Source organism: Piliocolobus tephrosceles, chromosome 20 (assembly GCF_002776525.5).
Source record: "Piliocolobus tephrosceles isolate RC106 chromosome 20, ASM277652v3, whole genome shotgun sequence".
Taxonomy (NCBI): Eukaryota; Metazoa; Chordata; class Mammalia; order Primates; family Cercopithecidae; genus Piliocolobus; species Piliocolobus tephrosceles.
In genome coordinates this window covers 31,210,087-31,224,891 of record NC_045453.1, presented here as the reverse complement: position 1 = coordinate 31,224,891, position 14,805 = coordinate 31,210,087, and the positions used below count along the sequence as shown (strand labels likewise).

At 49.9% G+C, this 14,805-nt stretch overlaps 1 protein-coding gene across 2 annotated transcripts in view; it reads left to right on the top strand.

Annotated features, from left to right (window-relative positions):
• APCDD1L (APC down-regulated 1 like) overlaps positions 1-14,805 on the top strand; it is a 57,006-nt gene that overhangs the window by 38,364 nt on the left and 3,837 nt on the right. For both annotated transcript variants that reach the window (XM_023231894.2, XM_023231895.2), the window contains 2 exons: positions 6,936-7,074; positions 10,046-10,598. In XM_023231894.2, coding sequence (XP_023087662.1) covers positions 6,936-7,074; positions 10,046-10,598 — 692 coding nt within the window. The remainder of the gene's footprint in view (positions 1-6,935; positions 7,075-10,045; positions 10,599-14,805) is intronic.

The following is a 14,805-nucleotide window of genomic DNA, read 5'->3' as shown; positions in this document are numbered from 1 at the left end:
ACACTTAACAATAGATGCTCAAATTAGTGGGAGAATATATAATGAAATACAAGGTATTTCTATTATCTCTGAGTATAGCCCCATAAGGTAATTATTAATCACAGAGAGAAAAGTAGTAATTTAATAGTAGAGCAACTTGGTAGATGCCTCCTTAAGCCAGTGATCACAGTCAAGATCATCAGGAATGGGATGATTGCCTTGGTGTGCCTCCTGAGATGACGAACTGGGAAGGATACACCATCACTTCCACAACATTCTTACCAGAAACTCATGAGCAGAATTTACTCATGAAGAAACATCAGACCATTCCAAACTAAGGGTACTACAAAATAAGAGCCACTACTCTTCAAAAGTATCAAAGTCATAGAAGACAAAAAGAAATGTCTCAGATTGAAGAAAACAATGACAGTTCAATACAATGTGGGATCCTGGATTAGATGTTGGACCAGAAAGGGGACGTTAATGGGACAATGGGTGAAACTTGAATTAGGTCTGTACACTCGTTAAGAACACTGTATCAATGTTAATGTCCTGGTTCTGATCATTGCACAATGTCTGTGTAAGATGTTAACCTGTAGAGAAACTGGACAAAGCATACACTAGAACTCTTTCTACCATTTTTGCAACATTTTTGTAAGTCTGAAATTATTTCAGAATGAAAAGTCAAAAAAGTAAACCGAAGCAAGAAAGCAGATAATAAATGCCAGATGTGATGAGTGCTGCACAGGAGAGAAGAGAATGGAGTGAACAGAAGAGGGATGCCTGGAAAGGATGCGCTGCCAGGAAATGCCATTTATGCTGAGACCTCCGTGAAGACGGAGAGCCCAGCACAGAACAGAGAATGGAACAGCACAGGCAATAGCCTCAAGGCAGCCAAAGGTTTGCCCTTTCAGCACTAGGGACTCACAGTGGAAAAGCACTGTGGGATGGGGTGGGTGATCAGGTGGTAAAAAGGCAACCAGTTTCAAATGGCTTCAGAGGCTACACAAGAAAGCTTGAATGTTGAACTGAGTGCACTGGGAAATCATTCAAGTTGTTGGCCATTGTCTAAATTTCCATCAAGACATTAGGGATGGTTTGAAGTTATACTCTGATGTGAGCCTATTTGATTAATGCCAATCTCTCCAGGAGAACAGGAATTCTGACCATCATGTGCAGCCATATAGAACCAGAGTCCATTTCAGTTCCAGGCATACAACAGGCATTCAATAAGTATTTGGGGCTGGGAGCAGTGGCTCACGCCTGTAATTCCAGAACTTTGGGAGGCTGAGGTGGGCGGATCACGAGGTCAGGAGATCAAGATCGTCCTGGCTAACATGGTGAAACCCCATCTCTACTAAAAATACAAAAATTAGCCAGGCATGGTGGCGTGCGCCTGTGGTCCCAGCTACTCAGGAGGCTGAGGCAGGAGAATTGCTTGAACTTGGGAGGCGGAGGTTGTAGTGAGCCGAGATCGCACCACTGCACTCCAGCCTGGGCGACAGAGCAAGACACTGTCTCAAAATAAATAAATAAATAAAAATAAGTGTTTGTGTGGGGGAGAAGAAATGAATGAATGATAGTTGGGTCACCTGGGGGACCTCAATTTTGGATGGTCATTGTTATCTGCTGTGGGTTGAATGTAACCCCCCAAAAAAGATATGTTTGAGTCCTAACCCCCAGTACCTGGGAATAGGACCTTATTTGGATATAGGGTCTTTGCAGATGTCATCAAGTTAGGATGAGGTCATGCTGGATTAGGATTAGGGTGGGCCCTGATCCAGGGATTGGTGCCTTTATAAAAGAAAGGAGAAGGAGATTTGGATACAGGTGCAGACAGAGGAAACACACAAATAGGGAAGAAGGCCATGGGAAGATGGGGGCAGAGACTGGCGTGATGCAGCCACAAGCCAAGGGACACCTGGAGCCACCAGGTCCTGGGAGAGGCCCGACCCACACCTTGATTTCAAACTTCAGACTTGCAGACTCCAGACTGGGAAAGGATCGACTCCTGTTGCTTCAGCCACTCAGTATGTGGTCTTTGTCGTGGCAGCCCTGAGATGCCCAGATGCTCTCCTTTTGCTTGCCTCAGGTGAGGTGACCAGTTCACCTTGAACTGCTCCTCCCTCCATCTTCCACGCACCACCCTCAGGCCATTTACCACACCCACGAGTCCCTTGTACATCTATTTATTAAACACGATTTCATTAAAATATAAAAAGAAAATAATTAAAGTAAAATACTTAATATTTTAATATCAAGTTCAGATCAATCCCCTTTTAAAAGTCAGTCCTCAGCAAAACAGGCCGTGCAAGTATAAGGTTGTTACGGTAACTAACGACACTTTTAACACCTCCTAAAATCGATGCGTGACTGTTGGAATATGAAGTGCTCGCATCGCGCCTAAAATCACCTCGCACCCCACCCTGCATTCATTAGTGCCTTGCTTTGAGAACCTCAGAACAAGCAGATTAAAAGAGAAAAAAAGTACTTTTCTTTTGCTTTTTACCCCCAAAAGAAAGGTACCTGAAAAGCTGATATTTCTCCATCTGCTCTGGCTACAAAGCTCGCATCTTTTCTCCACCCTCTTCTCTCTTTGATCCATACCTGCGTTTTTCCTGATCTTTGAAGAAAACATAAATTGTGGCCCCAGGAGTGAAACCTGTCTAAGCCTCCACTGTTCATTTGCAAAATGGAATAACCACACCCACCTAGGAGAATTGCTGAGGAAGGAAAGTAAGAGAAGGGCACAGAGTGTGGGATTCCATCTTTATGAAATATCCAGAATAGGCAAATCCACAGAAGCGGAAAACGAAGTCATTGTTGCTGAGATCTAAGAGGAGAGGGGAGCGGGAGTGACTGCTGATGGGCACAGGGTCCCCTTCTGAGGTGATGACAATGTTCTGGAATGAGATCATAGTGGTGGTTGCACGGTATTGTGAATGTACTAATGCTACCAAATGGTTCACTTTAAAATGGTGCCTTTTTTTTTTTTTTTTTGAGACTGAGTCTCATTCTTGTCACCCAGGCTGGACTGCAATGACATGATCTCAGCCCACTGCAACCTCCGCCTCCTGGGTTCAAGCGATTCTTCTGCCTCAGCCTCCCAAATAGCTGGGATTACAGGCGCCTGCCACCACGCCCAGCTAATTTTTGTACTTTTAGTAGAAACAGGGTTTCACCATGTTGGCCAGGCTGGTCACTAACTCCTGACCTCAGGTGATCCGCCCACCTCAGCCTCCCAAAGTGCTGGGATTACAGGTGTGAGCCACCGTGCCTGGCCGACATGGTACCTTTGATGTTAGGTGTATTTTACTGGGTGTATTGTTGTGTTTTATTTGGTTAAGAAGCATCTGTCTGCAGAGGAGTGACAATGGCCAAGTCCCTCCACGCCTCCGAACTGCAGTTTCCTCATCAGCAAAATGGGTTCATTGACCGAACCCATGTCACAGGTGGTTGTGCCAATGACACCTGTCAATCCTTTGGGCTCTGCCAGGGTACTGATACGCTGCCGCTGGGAGGGCTCAAGGTCATAATGCAGATGAAGCACCTGACCTTGGGCCTCCCACTCAGGAGACACTGGGCACCACTTGATGATCTCAAGACAATCTTAGCCAAGTGCCCACACTTCTGTGTGTGCTCAACGAGTGTTCTTTCCCCGGAAGGCCCCAGGCAGGTCCATATGGTATTTGTTCATGAGGCCTGTTTCTGGTGCTCTGATTCAGGATGACACATCAGCCTCAAGCAGGTCATATTTTAAGCTCCGGTAGCCTGGTCTGAGCAATTGGGAACTCTAGATTTAATTCCTCAGGTAATTTGAACGATGCTATCTAATTTCAAATGTCCTGCTCTTATGAATGCAAAAGCAGCATAATTTTTAATTAGTGGGTAAACAGTAAATAATGAATGACAGTAAGTGGACACCACTGTTAATTAAAAATCCATGGTTGATAAAAATCAGTTTGGTCCATGCATTTAACTCCCATCTATCACTTCCCTGCAAAAAGTTGTGTAACCCAACCCACCACACCATCTACTTTCAGCTATTACTTCTTTAGTTAAGACTTTTTTGGAGGAAGAGAAAGAGGAAGTGGAGGGAAAGCAAAGAAAATCCAACATTCTATCCCAAGAACTGTGTTGGAGAAAATGTCATGGAATCATTTATAATTGGTCAATTTTGCTTTTGCAACCTTGAAGTTGAGACTTCATGCATGACCAAGAGGCGACATGATGCTCCTCAAGAGGTGCCCAGCATTGCTTCGCATTTGTGTGTACATGTTCCGAATGCAGCCACACTTCGCTGTATCTCAGAGTCTCCCAACATAATTAAATCCCATTTCCTCACAGAAAAACAAGATAAATAAAATGCACTCGGCAGAAACACAGGATCTGAGGATTCATGACAAAACACCATGTCAAGGGCCATCTAGTCTCAGTGACTTCAGGGAGGGTGCAGGGGGGAAAAAAATGTCTTGTTTTCTTTTGAACAGAAAAATACTTCCTCAAGAGCCCAAGTTTTGTGGAAACAATGACAAGATAATTTGCAGGACCCCTTCACTATTTCACTCTGAAACGTAAGCTGGATTTTCCTACCAGGCAAATATTGCTGACCCCTTTTGATCCTTTTCCTCGCTCTGTTTTCATCCATTCCCCCAAATCAACACTTTTGGACAGGTTTCATTGACACTGGAGATGTTCAAATTAACCTGCAGAATTGAATCCAGGGAACCCAATGTCTTCTGAAGAAGCATATTGCAGAAGCCCCCAAATGCACGAGGTGTTGACGCTGACGTGCACCCATCAGCTCAGGACTCCTGGCGAGTTGTATAGGGACCTGGCCCAACTTTGGTGCCTACCCACCCACTACAACGTCCTGCCACAAATTTCTGCAAATTAGACGTGCTAAGTTAAGACAAAACAACCACAGCCTCTCTCTTTCAAGATCCTGCTGGCATTTCATTCACTTCGTAGAGCGGCCCTGAGTGCTGATGAGTCGGTGTGGTGACACCTTGGCCCTGGCTGGGTGGCTATTTGTTTTCATTTCTCCTATTTGACTAATTAAAGGCAATAATCAGTTGCAGGATGAACCAAGATTACAACAGGGACCTAAGGCTACACCAGCATTTGTACTCATGCCTTCGTTTATTCAGTCGGCCAATGTTTGTTGACCGCCCTGCGTTTTACCCCGCCTCCAAGTCAGCTCCTTCTGTGTTCTCTGGGGATGTAAGACAAGCACCGGTGAGGCCGTCACACCCCGAAGTCCAACAACCTGGGCTCACATCCTGGCTTTGCCACATCCGGGTGGCATGTGTCCAGTGGAAGCTAAGCCCATCTCTGAGCTGAGCCTGTTTCTCTGCCCATGAGAGGAAGATAACACTAACACCGACTCCAGGGTTATTGCAAAGATCAGATGGGAATAATGTATAGAAGTGCAAGGGGTCCACACCCAGTTAACAGGTGCTGTCATCCCCCTCGTCACCATCAGCGTCACTCCTGCCTTCTCAGCTGATCACTGGGGACCCCAAAAGTCTCCAGATGCAACCCCCAACCTCAAGGGAACTGAGGAATCCACTCTGCCTCATTTTCCTAAAATACCCCTGGGCCACAGAGAGTTTGGGGTCAGGCGGCTCTGAGGGGGCAGTGGGGAGCCCTCAGCTCTTCTGAACCCCTGCTGGGAAGGTCTGCCTGCGAGGCCAGGAAAGGAACAGAACATGCCATCTGCTCACTTCTCAACTCAGCCCCCAACCCCTCCCAAGGCCTCCTGAAGTTCCTGCCAAGCCCCCACATCCCCTGGGCTGGAGCTCTAAGACTCAGCCCCTCCTGACCCACTCCAGCCCCAGGCTGGATGGGAAGAGCCATGCTTGGAAGCTTCGCTGCAGGAACTGGGCCTCCAGGGCCAGGCCGGCGCCCCTGAGCACAGCCCGTGGCTGGAGTATTTGGACGCAGCTCACTGCCGAGCTTCCCACAGCATCCCGTCATCTGGGCCATCTGAAGCCCATCAGCCCCAAGTGGAGATGACAGTTTCTGGGAAAGCTGCTGCTCTTTAGCAGCTGAAGGTCTTGGCAGTCTCACCTCTGAGCAGCCCGAGAAGAGATCGTGAACAGCCCCACGCCCGGGCTTGACTTGTCTCCAGGCCCAGCCAAGCTCATCCAGGGGTCACTCCAGAGGATCTGGAGCTTGTGCTGCAGTGCCTGCTTCCCGTGTCCATCTTCCAGTCACCTTCTGCCCTGAGCCCCATTCCTCCCCTGGTATCCAGGCTTAGGGAGCCCTGTAGAAAGGCAGGGTCCGCACTGTTTGTCCTCAGACCTTGGCCCAGGCCTCTGCAGCGGCCATGCATTCTTTCACTTGCCACATGTTCACTGAGCACCAAGTAGACAGCAGGCACCCAGCACCAGGTGAGACCTGAAGCCAGTGGCCTTGAGGGACCTGCTCTGTGCTGGGAGAGGCCAAGCAGCCCCCAGAGCTCCTTGGTGGAGGGGAGTGGTCTGCTCTGGGGGTGGGCTAGGGCCCCACTGTCCCCAGCACCTTAGGTCCTGAGTCCCAAGTGCCCTTTGTCCAGGAGCATGGGTCCTTCTGCCACCGGCGGGCAGCACCTGGTCACGGCTGGCAAGCCCGTGGAAGTTCTGGGCTTCTAGGAGTCTGCTCCACGCAGTAGGATTCTCAGAGGCCTCCCAGCCCCAGAATCTGGGACAGTCTCCATCTAGGAGGCTTGGATTCCAGGATGATCACATCTGGGAACCCAGGAGGAGATGCATCGGGGAGGCTGATTCTAGGATCCTCAATATGGGGAGCACATCACTATCTCCAGAACTGGGGCACCCCGGGGACAGGGCTGCGATGGAGGTTGCGGGACAGCCCTGCCTGGCTCTCTGTGGCCACAGTCGGGTTGGGAGGGCGGATGGGGTGGGTGTTCTTGGGGCATGCTGGGGTCTTACCCAGGTCTGTCTGCTTTGCAGCCCACACCGCACTGGCGGCTGGGGAGGCTGGGGGCAGCCGCCTGCACTGGGAACCCCGCTGCCAGCGGCCCTTGACAGATAGAATGCCCAGCACTGCAATCCTGCCCCCACACCTCAATGGACCTTGGATCTCCACGGGGTAAGACAGGTCATCCTGACCATGGGCCCATGGGCTCGGAGACTTCTACCTCTCTGAGACTCGGTGTCTAATCTTTGAAATAGGCATAATTCACATAGTTATCCAAGAGGCCCGCTATCTGCCAAGCTGCTGGCCATGCTTGCCTCCCCTCCCAGACTGCAATGGGAGGCAGGGACTGTGTTGGGCATCACGTCCATGGACAAAATCCATTCAACACCTTGAGCACCTATTATACAAACCTATTACGAACTGAGTGCCCGGGGTCAGCAGCGGGATGTGCCCTTAACATCTGAACACATGGATGAATAGTATAAACTTGAGATTGCACTAAGCTCTTCAATGAAGGAAATAAAACCAAGGATGTGATAGCAAGTGACCTGGAGAGTTCTTTAGAGAGTGATCGGGGAGGCTTCTTGGAGGTGGTGACATCAGCTGAGAGCTACAAGGAGAGGAATCAGCCATCTAGAGGGCCAGGGAAGAGCCAGGCAGAGGGGGCAGCTGGTGAAAGGCCCTGGGGTAGGTAGTGGCAGGCCAGGGAGAGCCTGGGTGCGCCCATCTAATTCTGTCTAACCTGAGAGGCTCGCTCAACATTTCAGAGGCTCAGTTGCTGCTTTGCGGCCAATGGACTTTGCGTTCTCTCCTCATCTGTGGTGCACAAACCCTACCGCAGCCAGCTGAGTCCCCACTCCTGGGGCAGGGAATGGGGAAAAGCGTGGCCCCCTCCACACCTGGCACGTTCCTCCTTCCCCCAACATCCCCTCCAGGCCAGCCCCATTCTGGGGTCAAGGACTGGCCTCTTGGTATCCTTCCTGTACCTCCTGAGGTCGGGGAGAAACTCCCAACTGCCAAACATCTGGTAGCGCTTTGGGTGGAGGAAGGGATGTGAGTTCTTCAAGGCCACTTCGAACACATTTGCAGGCTCAGCCAGGTTGCAAGCAGTCCCCACGCCGATGGCACAGTTCAGGGGAGATCCAGGCATCCACTCGCCAGGGTCACCCAGACAGAACTGGGGTGCAGGAAGAGGGGACACTGATTGCAGGGCGCTCCTGCCCCAAGACAGTAACATTTTGAAGCAGTTCTTCTAAGAAATTTCTTCTAGAACTTTCTTCCTTGAAAGTTCCCTGCCATGCTCTCCAGACTGAGCTTGCTGCTTCCTGGGAGAAGAGTGGGAAAGGGCCCAGAGCCTGGGGACCATTGAGAGGGCCAGTGTGACCTACTGTGTCCTCAGGCAAATCTCCCCTCTCCAGCCCTTGTCTGAGACCCTCAGGGGTATGGCTCACCCCTCCCTATTTTTAAGTACCTATACTAGTATTTACTTATCATTTTCTGTAAGCCAACTTGCTTTTATTTACTAAAATATATTCATTTATTTTTACAGCTTTATTGAGGTGTAATTGGCATACATTGACAGTGTAATGTGATTATTTTTAAAGAAAATGTAATATTATCCTGGATGTGGGGACCAGAGCCACTTGTCATAAATTAAAGGTAACTGTAAAATTAAATTCAACGAAAACAAAACAACATAAATCCTCTCTAGATCTGTTGCCGACCCGAGGCTCTGAGTTGCTCTCTCTGGGAGAACAGGGAGGTTGGCACTAAAGGCACATTAGCTCTGACCAGAGAATTTCCCCTCAACATTATCAAAAAGATGGAAGAAAAGAAAAGGGAATTATTTCGTTGCTGGGTGATAATATGTTTCCTCTGCTCCAACAGCCCTGCTACAAAAAATATCAAGAAAATAGGCTGGGATCACGCCTGTAATCCCAGCACTTTGGGAGGCCGAGACGGGCAGATTGATTGAGGTCAGGAGTTCAAAACCAGCCTGGCCAACATGATGAAACCTCGTCTCTACTAAAAATACAAAAATTAGCCAGACATGGTGGCACATGCCTGTAATTGCAGCTACTCAGGAGACTGAGGCAGGAGAATTGCTTGAACCCAGGAGGCAGAAGTTGCAGTGAGCCGAGATTGCACCAGTGCCTGGGTGACAAAGTGAGATTCTGTCTCAAAAAAAAAAAGAAAGAAAATAGCAGTACAAGAGGGTACCTGGTTAGAGTAAAATCGTGAGGAGAGTGCCTGCTCTTTTTCCCCCCTGACTTCATCCACTGTCCACCCCACCTGCACCCTCAGTGGGAAGTCCCAGAGGCCTCCTCTGCCCCATCCTGGAGCTGACCGTGGGTCTAGGAGTCATTCCTCTTTCTTCTCTCTCCAACCCCTTCCCCTGGATCTGTTTGCATCACTAGCAAATGGAGTCTGGGGCCAAGTTCAGCCCACTTTCCAATTTTGTAAATAAAGTTTTATTGGCACACAACCATACCCATCCACATACATGTCATCTATAGCTGTATTAGCTCTACAATGGCAACTTTGAGTAGTTGCGGCAGAAACCACCCAGCCCACAAAAACAAAAATATTTATTACCCAGCCCTTTACAGAAAAAGTTTGCCGACTCCTGGTTTATATCTACAAGCCCTGTCACAGGCAAGGATGAGACCTGGTCAGGGCAGTGAGCCTAGAGAAGGGGTAGACAGGACGGGCCACCGTCATTCCTGATCACTACTCTCCCCGCCCTCCGTTCACTCAGCAAGGACGGCGGAGGGCGCGGGGCGGGCTCTGGGCCAGGTGCCCAAAGTCCAGTGGGGGAGGAAGCAGGCAGGGCATCCCGCAGCTCCCAGGCCTGTGGATCCCCAGATGGTTGCAAAAGGGCCTCCAGTAGGGCAATTCGGATTGAAGGAATGGAGAATGAACTAGAAGGCTTGCGTTGAGGCCACGAGGCATCCAGTGCAAAGCCGCAGTCCCAAGGGTGGCTAACTGAGAGCAGTGAGGGGAACTGAAGTCGGAGGGGCCCAGGCCTGAGCTGAGGCCTAAGAGGGGGATTAGGGGGAGAACGGAGCACAGCCCAGAGGAGAGAGGGGCTCACGGCATGGTGTTCCCTCCGCACCCAGCCCGTCTCCTTCCACCCCTGCAGCTGCGAGGTGCGCCCAGGACCGGAGTTCCTGACCCGCGCCTACACCTTCTACCCCAGCCGGCTCTTTCGAGCCCACCAGTTCTACTACGAGGACCCCTTCTGCGGAGAGCCTGCCCACTCGCTGCTCGTCAAGGGCAAAGTCCGCCTGCGCCGGGCCTCCTGGGTCACCCGGGGAGCCACCGAGGCCGACTACTACCTGCACAAGGTGGGCATCGTCTTCCACAACCGCCGGGCCCTGCTCGACGTCACCGGGCGCCTCAACCAGACCCGCGCCGGCCGGGACTGCGCGCGGCGGCTGCCCCCGGCCCGGGCCTGGCTGCCCGGGGCGCTGTACGAGCTGCGGAGCGCCCGGGCCCTTGGGGACTGCCTGGAGGCGCTGGGCCTCAGCATGCACGAGCTCAGCCTGGTCCGCGTGCAGCGCCGCCTGCAGCCGCAGCCCCGGGCGGCGCCCCGGTTGGTGGAGGAGCTGTACCTGGGGGACATCCACACCGACCGGGCCGAGAGGCGGCACTACCGGCCCACCGGCTACCAGCGCCCGCTGCAGAGCGCACTGGTGAGTGGGGCGGGGAGGTCTCAGGGGGCGAGCTCGGAGCCCAGCCCCGCAGCTTTGCAAGATCTGGGCCAGCCCAGGACTCTGGCTGCCCGGCTGTCATCACTGCCCCTCCCCACTCTGGTCCGCGTGCCTCAGGACATTTGCGCACCCTGTTCACGCTGCTGGAGACATCTTTTTTCAGCCTTTACAAGGCTGGCGGGCCTCTGGTCGGCCTTCCCACGCTGGTCCACCCCAGCCCCTGTCCTCGTGGGCACGGCAGGATCTCGTTTCTGCCCCTGCTGGGCACAGAGGCTTGGGCGGGTGTCCTCCTCTCTTGGTTCTTGGCTGAAACATCCGCTCCAGTTCCCATTCTACTGTTCCCCGTTTCCCGCGAGTGACCTTGCCAGCTCTCAGCCCGTTCTGAAGCTCCGTTGGTGACTTATTGCCTCTCCCTCTGGCGCTAGATCCTTCACAAGGGTGGGGTCACAGCGGGCACCTAGCACGACGGGTCAGGCACACGATCAGGACCAATAAATATGGATGGATGAATTAGGGAGAGGGCAGCTTTCCTCCCGGGTGCCGCTGAGGCCGCGCACACCAGCCCAGATGCCAGTCCCTTGAAATCTCAGTGCGAGCCTCACACTGACCTAGCCGCACAGCCACTGGGGCGCCACTCCTACCCACTCCCAAACCAGACGGCGAAGACACATGGCCTGGGCTTCTTGTGAGAAGGCCGAAAGGGATCCGTCAGGTCTCGGGGGAGCCCGGGGTTCTGCATTTCCAGCAAGCCGTCCGGGGTGTGGGGAGGCTGCAGTCTAAAGGAAACCGCCTGTCTTTGACATGCTCCCCCTTGACTCCAACACGAATTTCATTTAAGCTGATTAACCTAGATTTTAGATGAAGCCATTGCCCGCATACCGTCCTAATTTGGGGAGGCTCTAGTAGCACCCCACACACACACACTTTTTTTTTTTTTTTTTTTTTTTTTTTTTGCCAGGTGAGCAAACAGGCAGAAAGAAACATAACTTTACTGTATCATAGCTCCTGGCACATAGCTGAGAGCCTGGCTCCCACAAGGCTGTGGACCTAGGACCTTCCTAGTGTCAGAGAACCCTCTGGTGATGCCTAAGGACCCCTCTTCGGAAAATCTGTTTTTAAAAGCATAAGAGAAAATACGTGGGATTTAAATGAAAACCAGTTCTATTGAAACAGTTACCCAAGTTTTAAAATATTAATTTGTGATATAGAAAAACGATAAATGTGAAATCTTTATTTGCCCTCATTTCAAAGCAGGAATGACTGCAAACCATGTTTCCAGTACCTGCAACGCTGTTAGCGTCATACAAAGTCAGAGGTTCTGCTAATGCTACTGGGGCTCGTTGCCTCCATTTACAATGAGAAGAAATGCTAACTTTTATTAGTGAAAGATGAGTGAAAATGAAGTTGAGGTTAGCATTCCAGGTGAAAAACCTCTGTACAAGACACCCAATGCGTATTTCTTGAGTGCACAAATGAGCAGATGGAGGGAGGATGGATGAATGGGTGTGGATGGATGGATGGGTTCAGCATCCCCATGAAGTCCTCTTGAAGCTCTTACACCACCTTCACATCATTCAGCATGTATTTGTTGCCTACTGTGTACTAGACATTCAAGGAACTAAACCAGATGAGGCAACTTCTCACCCCTGGCAGCAGCCACTTGTCATTGCCCCAATGCGGGAGCACTGTGGATGAGACAGACCGGAAGCCTGCCTTCCTCCCCCTCCCCCTCCCCCTACCCTTCTCCAAACCGAGGATCTCAGTAGCAGAGGAGGAACATGACACGAAGTTCTCATAATCAGAAAATCAGCTTCAGAGTTCTTTTTATGACCTCGAAATTATTCCTTTTTTGGCAACCAATGTTCTAGGCTGGTGTGGCGTTAATCCTACTTAGTTCAGAGAAGGCGCTAGTGGTGAGTTGATTACTGGCCGCCACCACCTCATTAGGAGGGGAAACTGCTCTGAATGCAGAGAGGACAGATCCCCAGGGGCTGCGGAGGCTGACAATTTCATGTGTCCCCAGGCAGGACTCGGGGGCCATGGCTGTCCCTGCCCTCCCTGCTGCCTGGCTAACCCGGGTGGCCAATCCAGCCTGAAATGTGATTGAGAAGCAAAACACATAGAAATGAATGCAGAGATGAACAGTGCCAGATGTACAGACATTAAATTAAAGGTCTGCTCACCAGTGGTTCCTCTCCTTGGGAAAAAAAAAGAAAAAAGAAAGAGAAAAGACAGATAATTTCAAAGAAGGAACTGCTGCAGAGAAACCCCCAAGAAATGAATCAGTTGTTGCCTTAAGCTCTCTGGAGCCCACGCCCTGCCCACGACCCAAACCAGATGGTAAACATGAACATTTTTAGAAGTTAATTTAAAACCAATTGGATCCCCAAATTCATTGCCTGGATATAGAATCCTAATCAATCAGCCAACACTGGACCAAAATTATCTGAGCCTGGTGTCACCTCTGGGGGTTAATTAGAAACTGTTATGTGGTGTTTGAGAAATAACTTTATGTAACAGGCTTAAATGAGTAAGAGTTTGCTTTCTGTACAAGTGTGAATTCTGCCTGCCGGGGGCCTTGTTTATTAACGCAGGAGACTTCAGACCTCTGCAGAAAGACGCCTGGAAGATTTCCCATGGAGCCGGGAACCTTGTTTCACCACCTTCAAAAGCACCAGAGAAGGAAATGCCTTTTCTCACCCCTCTTTCACCTTAAAAGTTTGCTGGTTCTCAATTTGCTTCTGCTCTGCAGAAAACTGCTTGCCCCAAATTACTAACTAGCATCCCCAAACGTCCTATCTGCAGAGAATATCTTTTGTTTGTTTGTCTTTTGTGGTGGGTAAGGAGAGCTCTGGGATTATTTTGCTGTAATGCATTATGTCCTCTCAATATACATTAGTGTGACAAGTCAGAATGTGGGTTAAAATGCTAACATTAGAGTCAACTCCCATCAGCCGGCATCCCAATCACCAACACTCCAGCTAACTATCAAGCTTGCTTGCTCCTGTCACAAACATTTTTGCAGTCATTTGCTAGCATTTCAGAGAACCATCAAGCTCTCTGGGCCAAAATCCCCATAACCAAAGCCAATATGGTCTCCAATATTATATAAATCAAGGGAAGTTAAGGTTCATTATAGAAATAAAAAATAACAGCTTATAAAATGACACACCTCCCCCCCCCAAAAAAAAAACACTGTTATCAATCATCCAATATTTTCTTTCTAAACCAGAACTTCTAAATGTCACTTGTCGGGCATGAAACTCACTCAGTGCTATATGGAAATCAGTGCTATATGGAACTCAGCAGTGCTATATGGAAATCTTGGGAGTTTTGCAAGAAAAAATATATTGGAGCTAATTTCCCAGCTGAGCCCTCAAAACGCCCCCTTCCTGTGCCTGTCCTGCCTGGACTGCAACTCTAAGTTTCCTTCTGGAATGGCAACAGCAGGAGATGTTTTCTTGTTCCCACATCAGCTTTCACAAGATTCAAGGCCATTTAGCTTCCAGAACGGTGCTCTGGCCTAAAGTCTGGGCAGCAGCTTCTTTTTTAGAAATAAAATAGGAGAAGGGGAAGGAGAGGGAGAAAGAAGGAAGAAGTCTGTATCACATTCCTTTTTAGTGTCTACTGAGCCTTTTCACTCCAAAACGCAGACTACTCCCACGCAATTTAGTTTAGCATCTGTTTCCTGTTAACGTGTTTTATGGTAAACGCAGCTCACAAGAGTTTGTAAGGCAGGGACAACTGTAAATAAAGGCAAAGATGGAGGAAAATCAACTCATAGCCTGGGACAAGTGAGGGTGTGGCGGCACCTGAAGACCTAAGTGTGGCCGGTTTTCCCTATAACAAATAACGTGAGAATGAACATCTTTGAGCCACAGCTCTTTACGAGATTTCAATTATCTCCTTCTCACAGACTTAAGCAATGGGCTTCCAAAGACATAATTTTTTTTTTTAATTTTTTTGTGAGATGGAGTCTTGCTCTGTCACTCAGGCTGGAGTGCAGTGGCACAATCTCAGCTCACTGCAGCCTCTGCCTCCAAGATTCAAGCAATTCTACATCAGTCTCCCAAGTAGCTGGGATCACAGACGTGCACCACCACACCTGGCTAATTTTTGTATTTTTTGTAGAGACGGCATTTCACCATGTTGGCCAGGATGGTCTTGATCTCCTGACCTCGTGATCCAT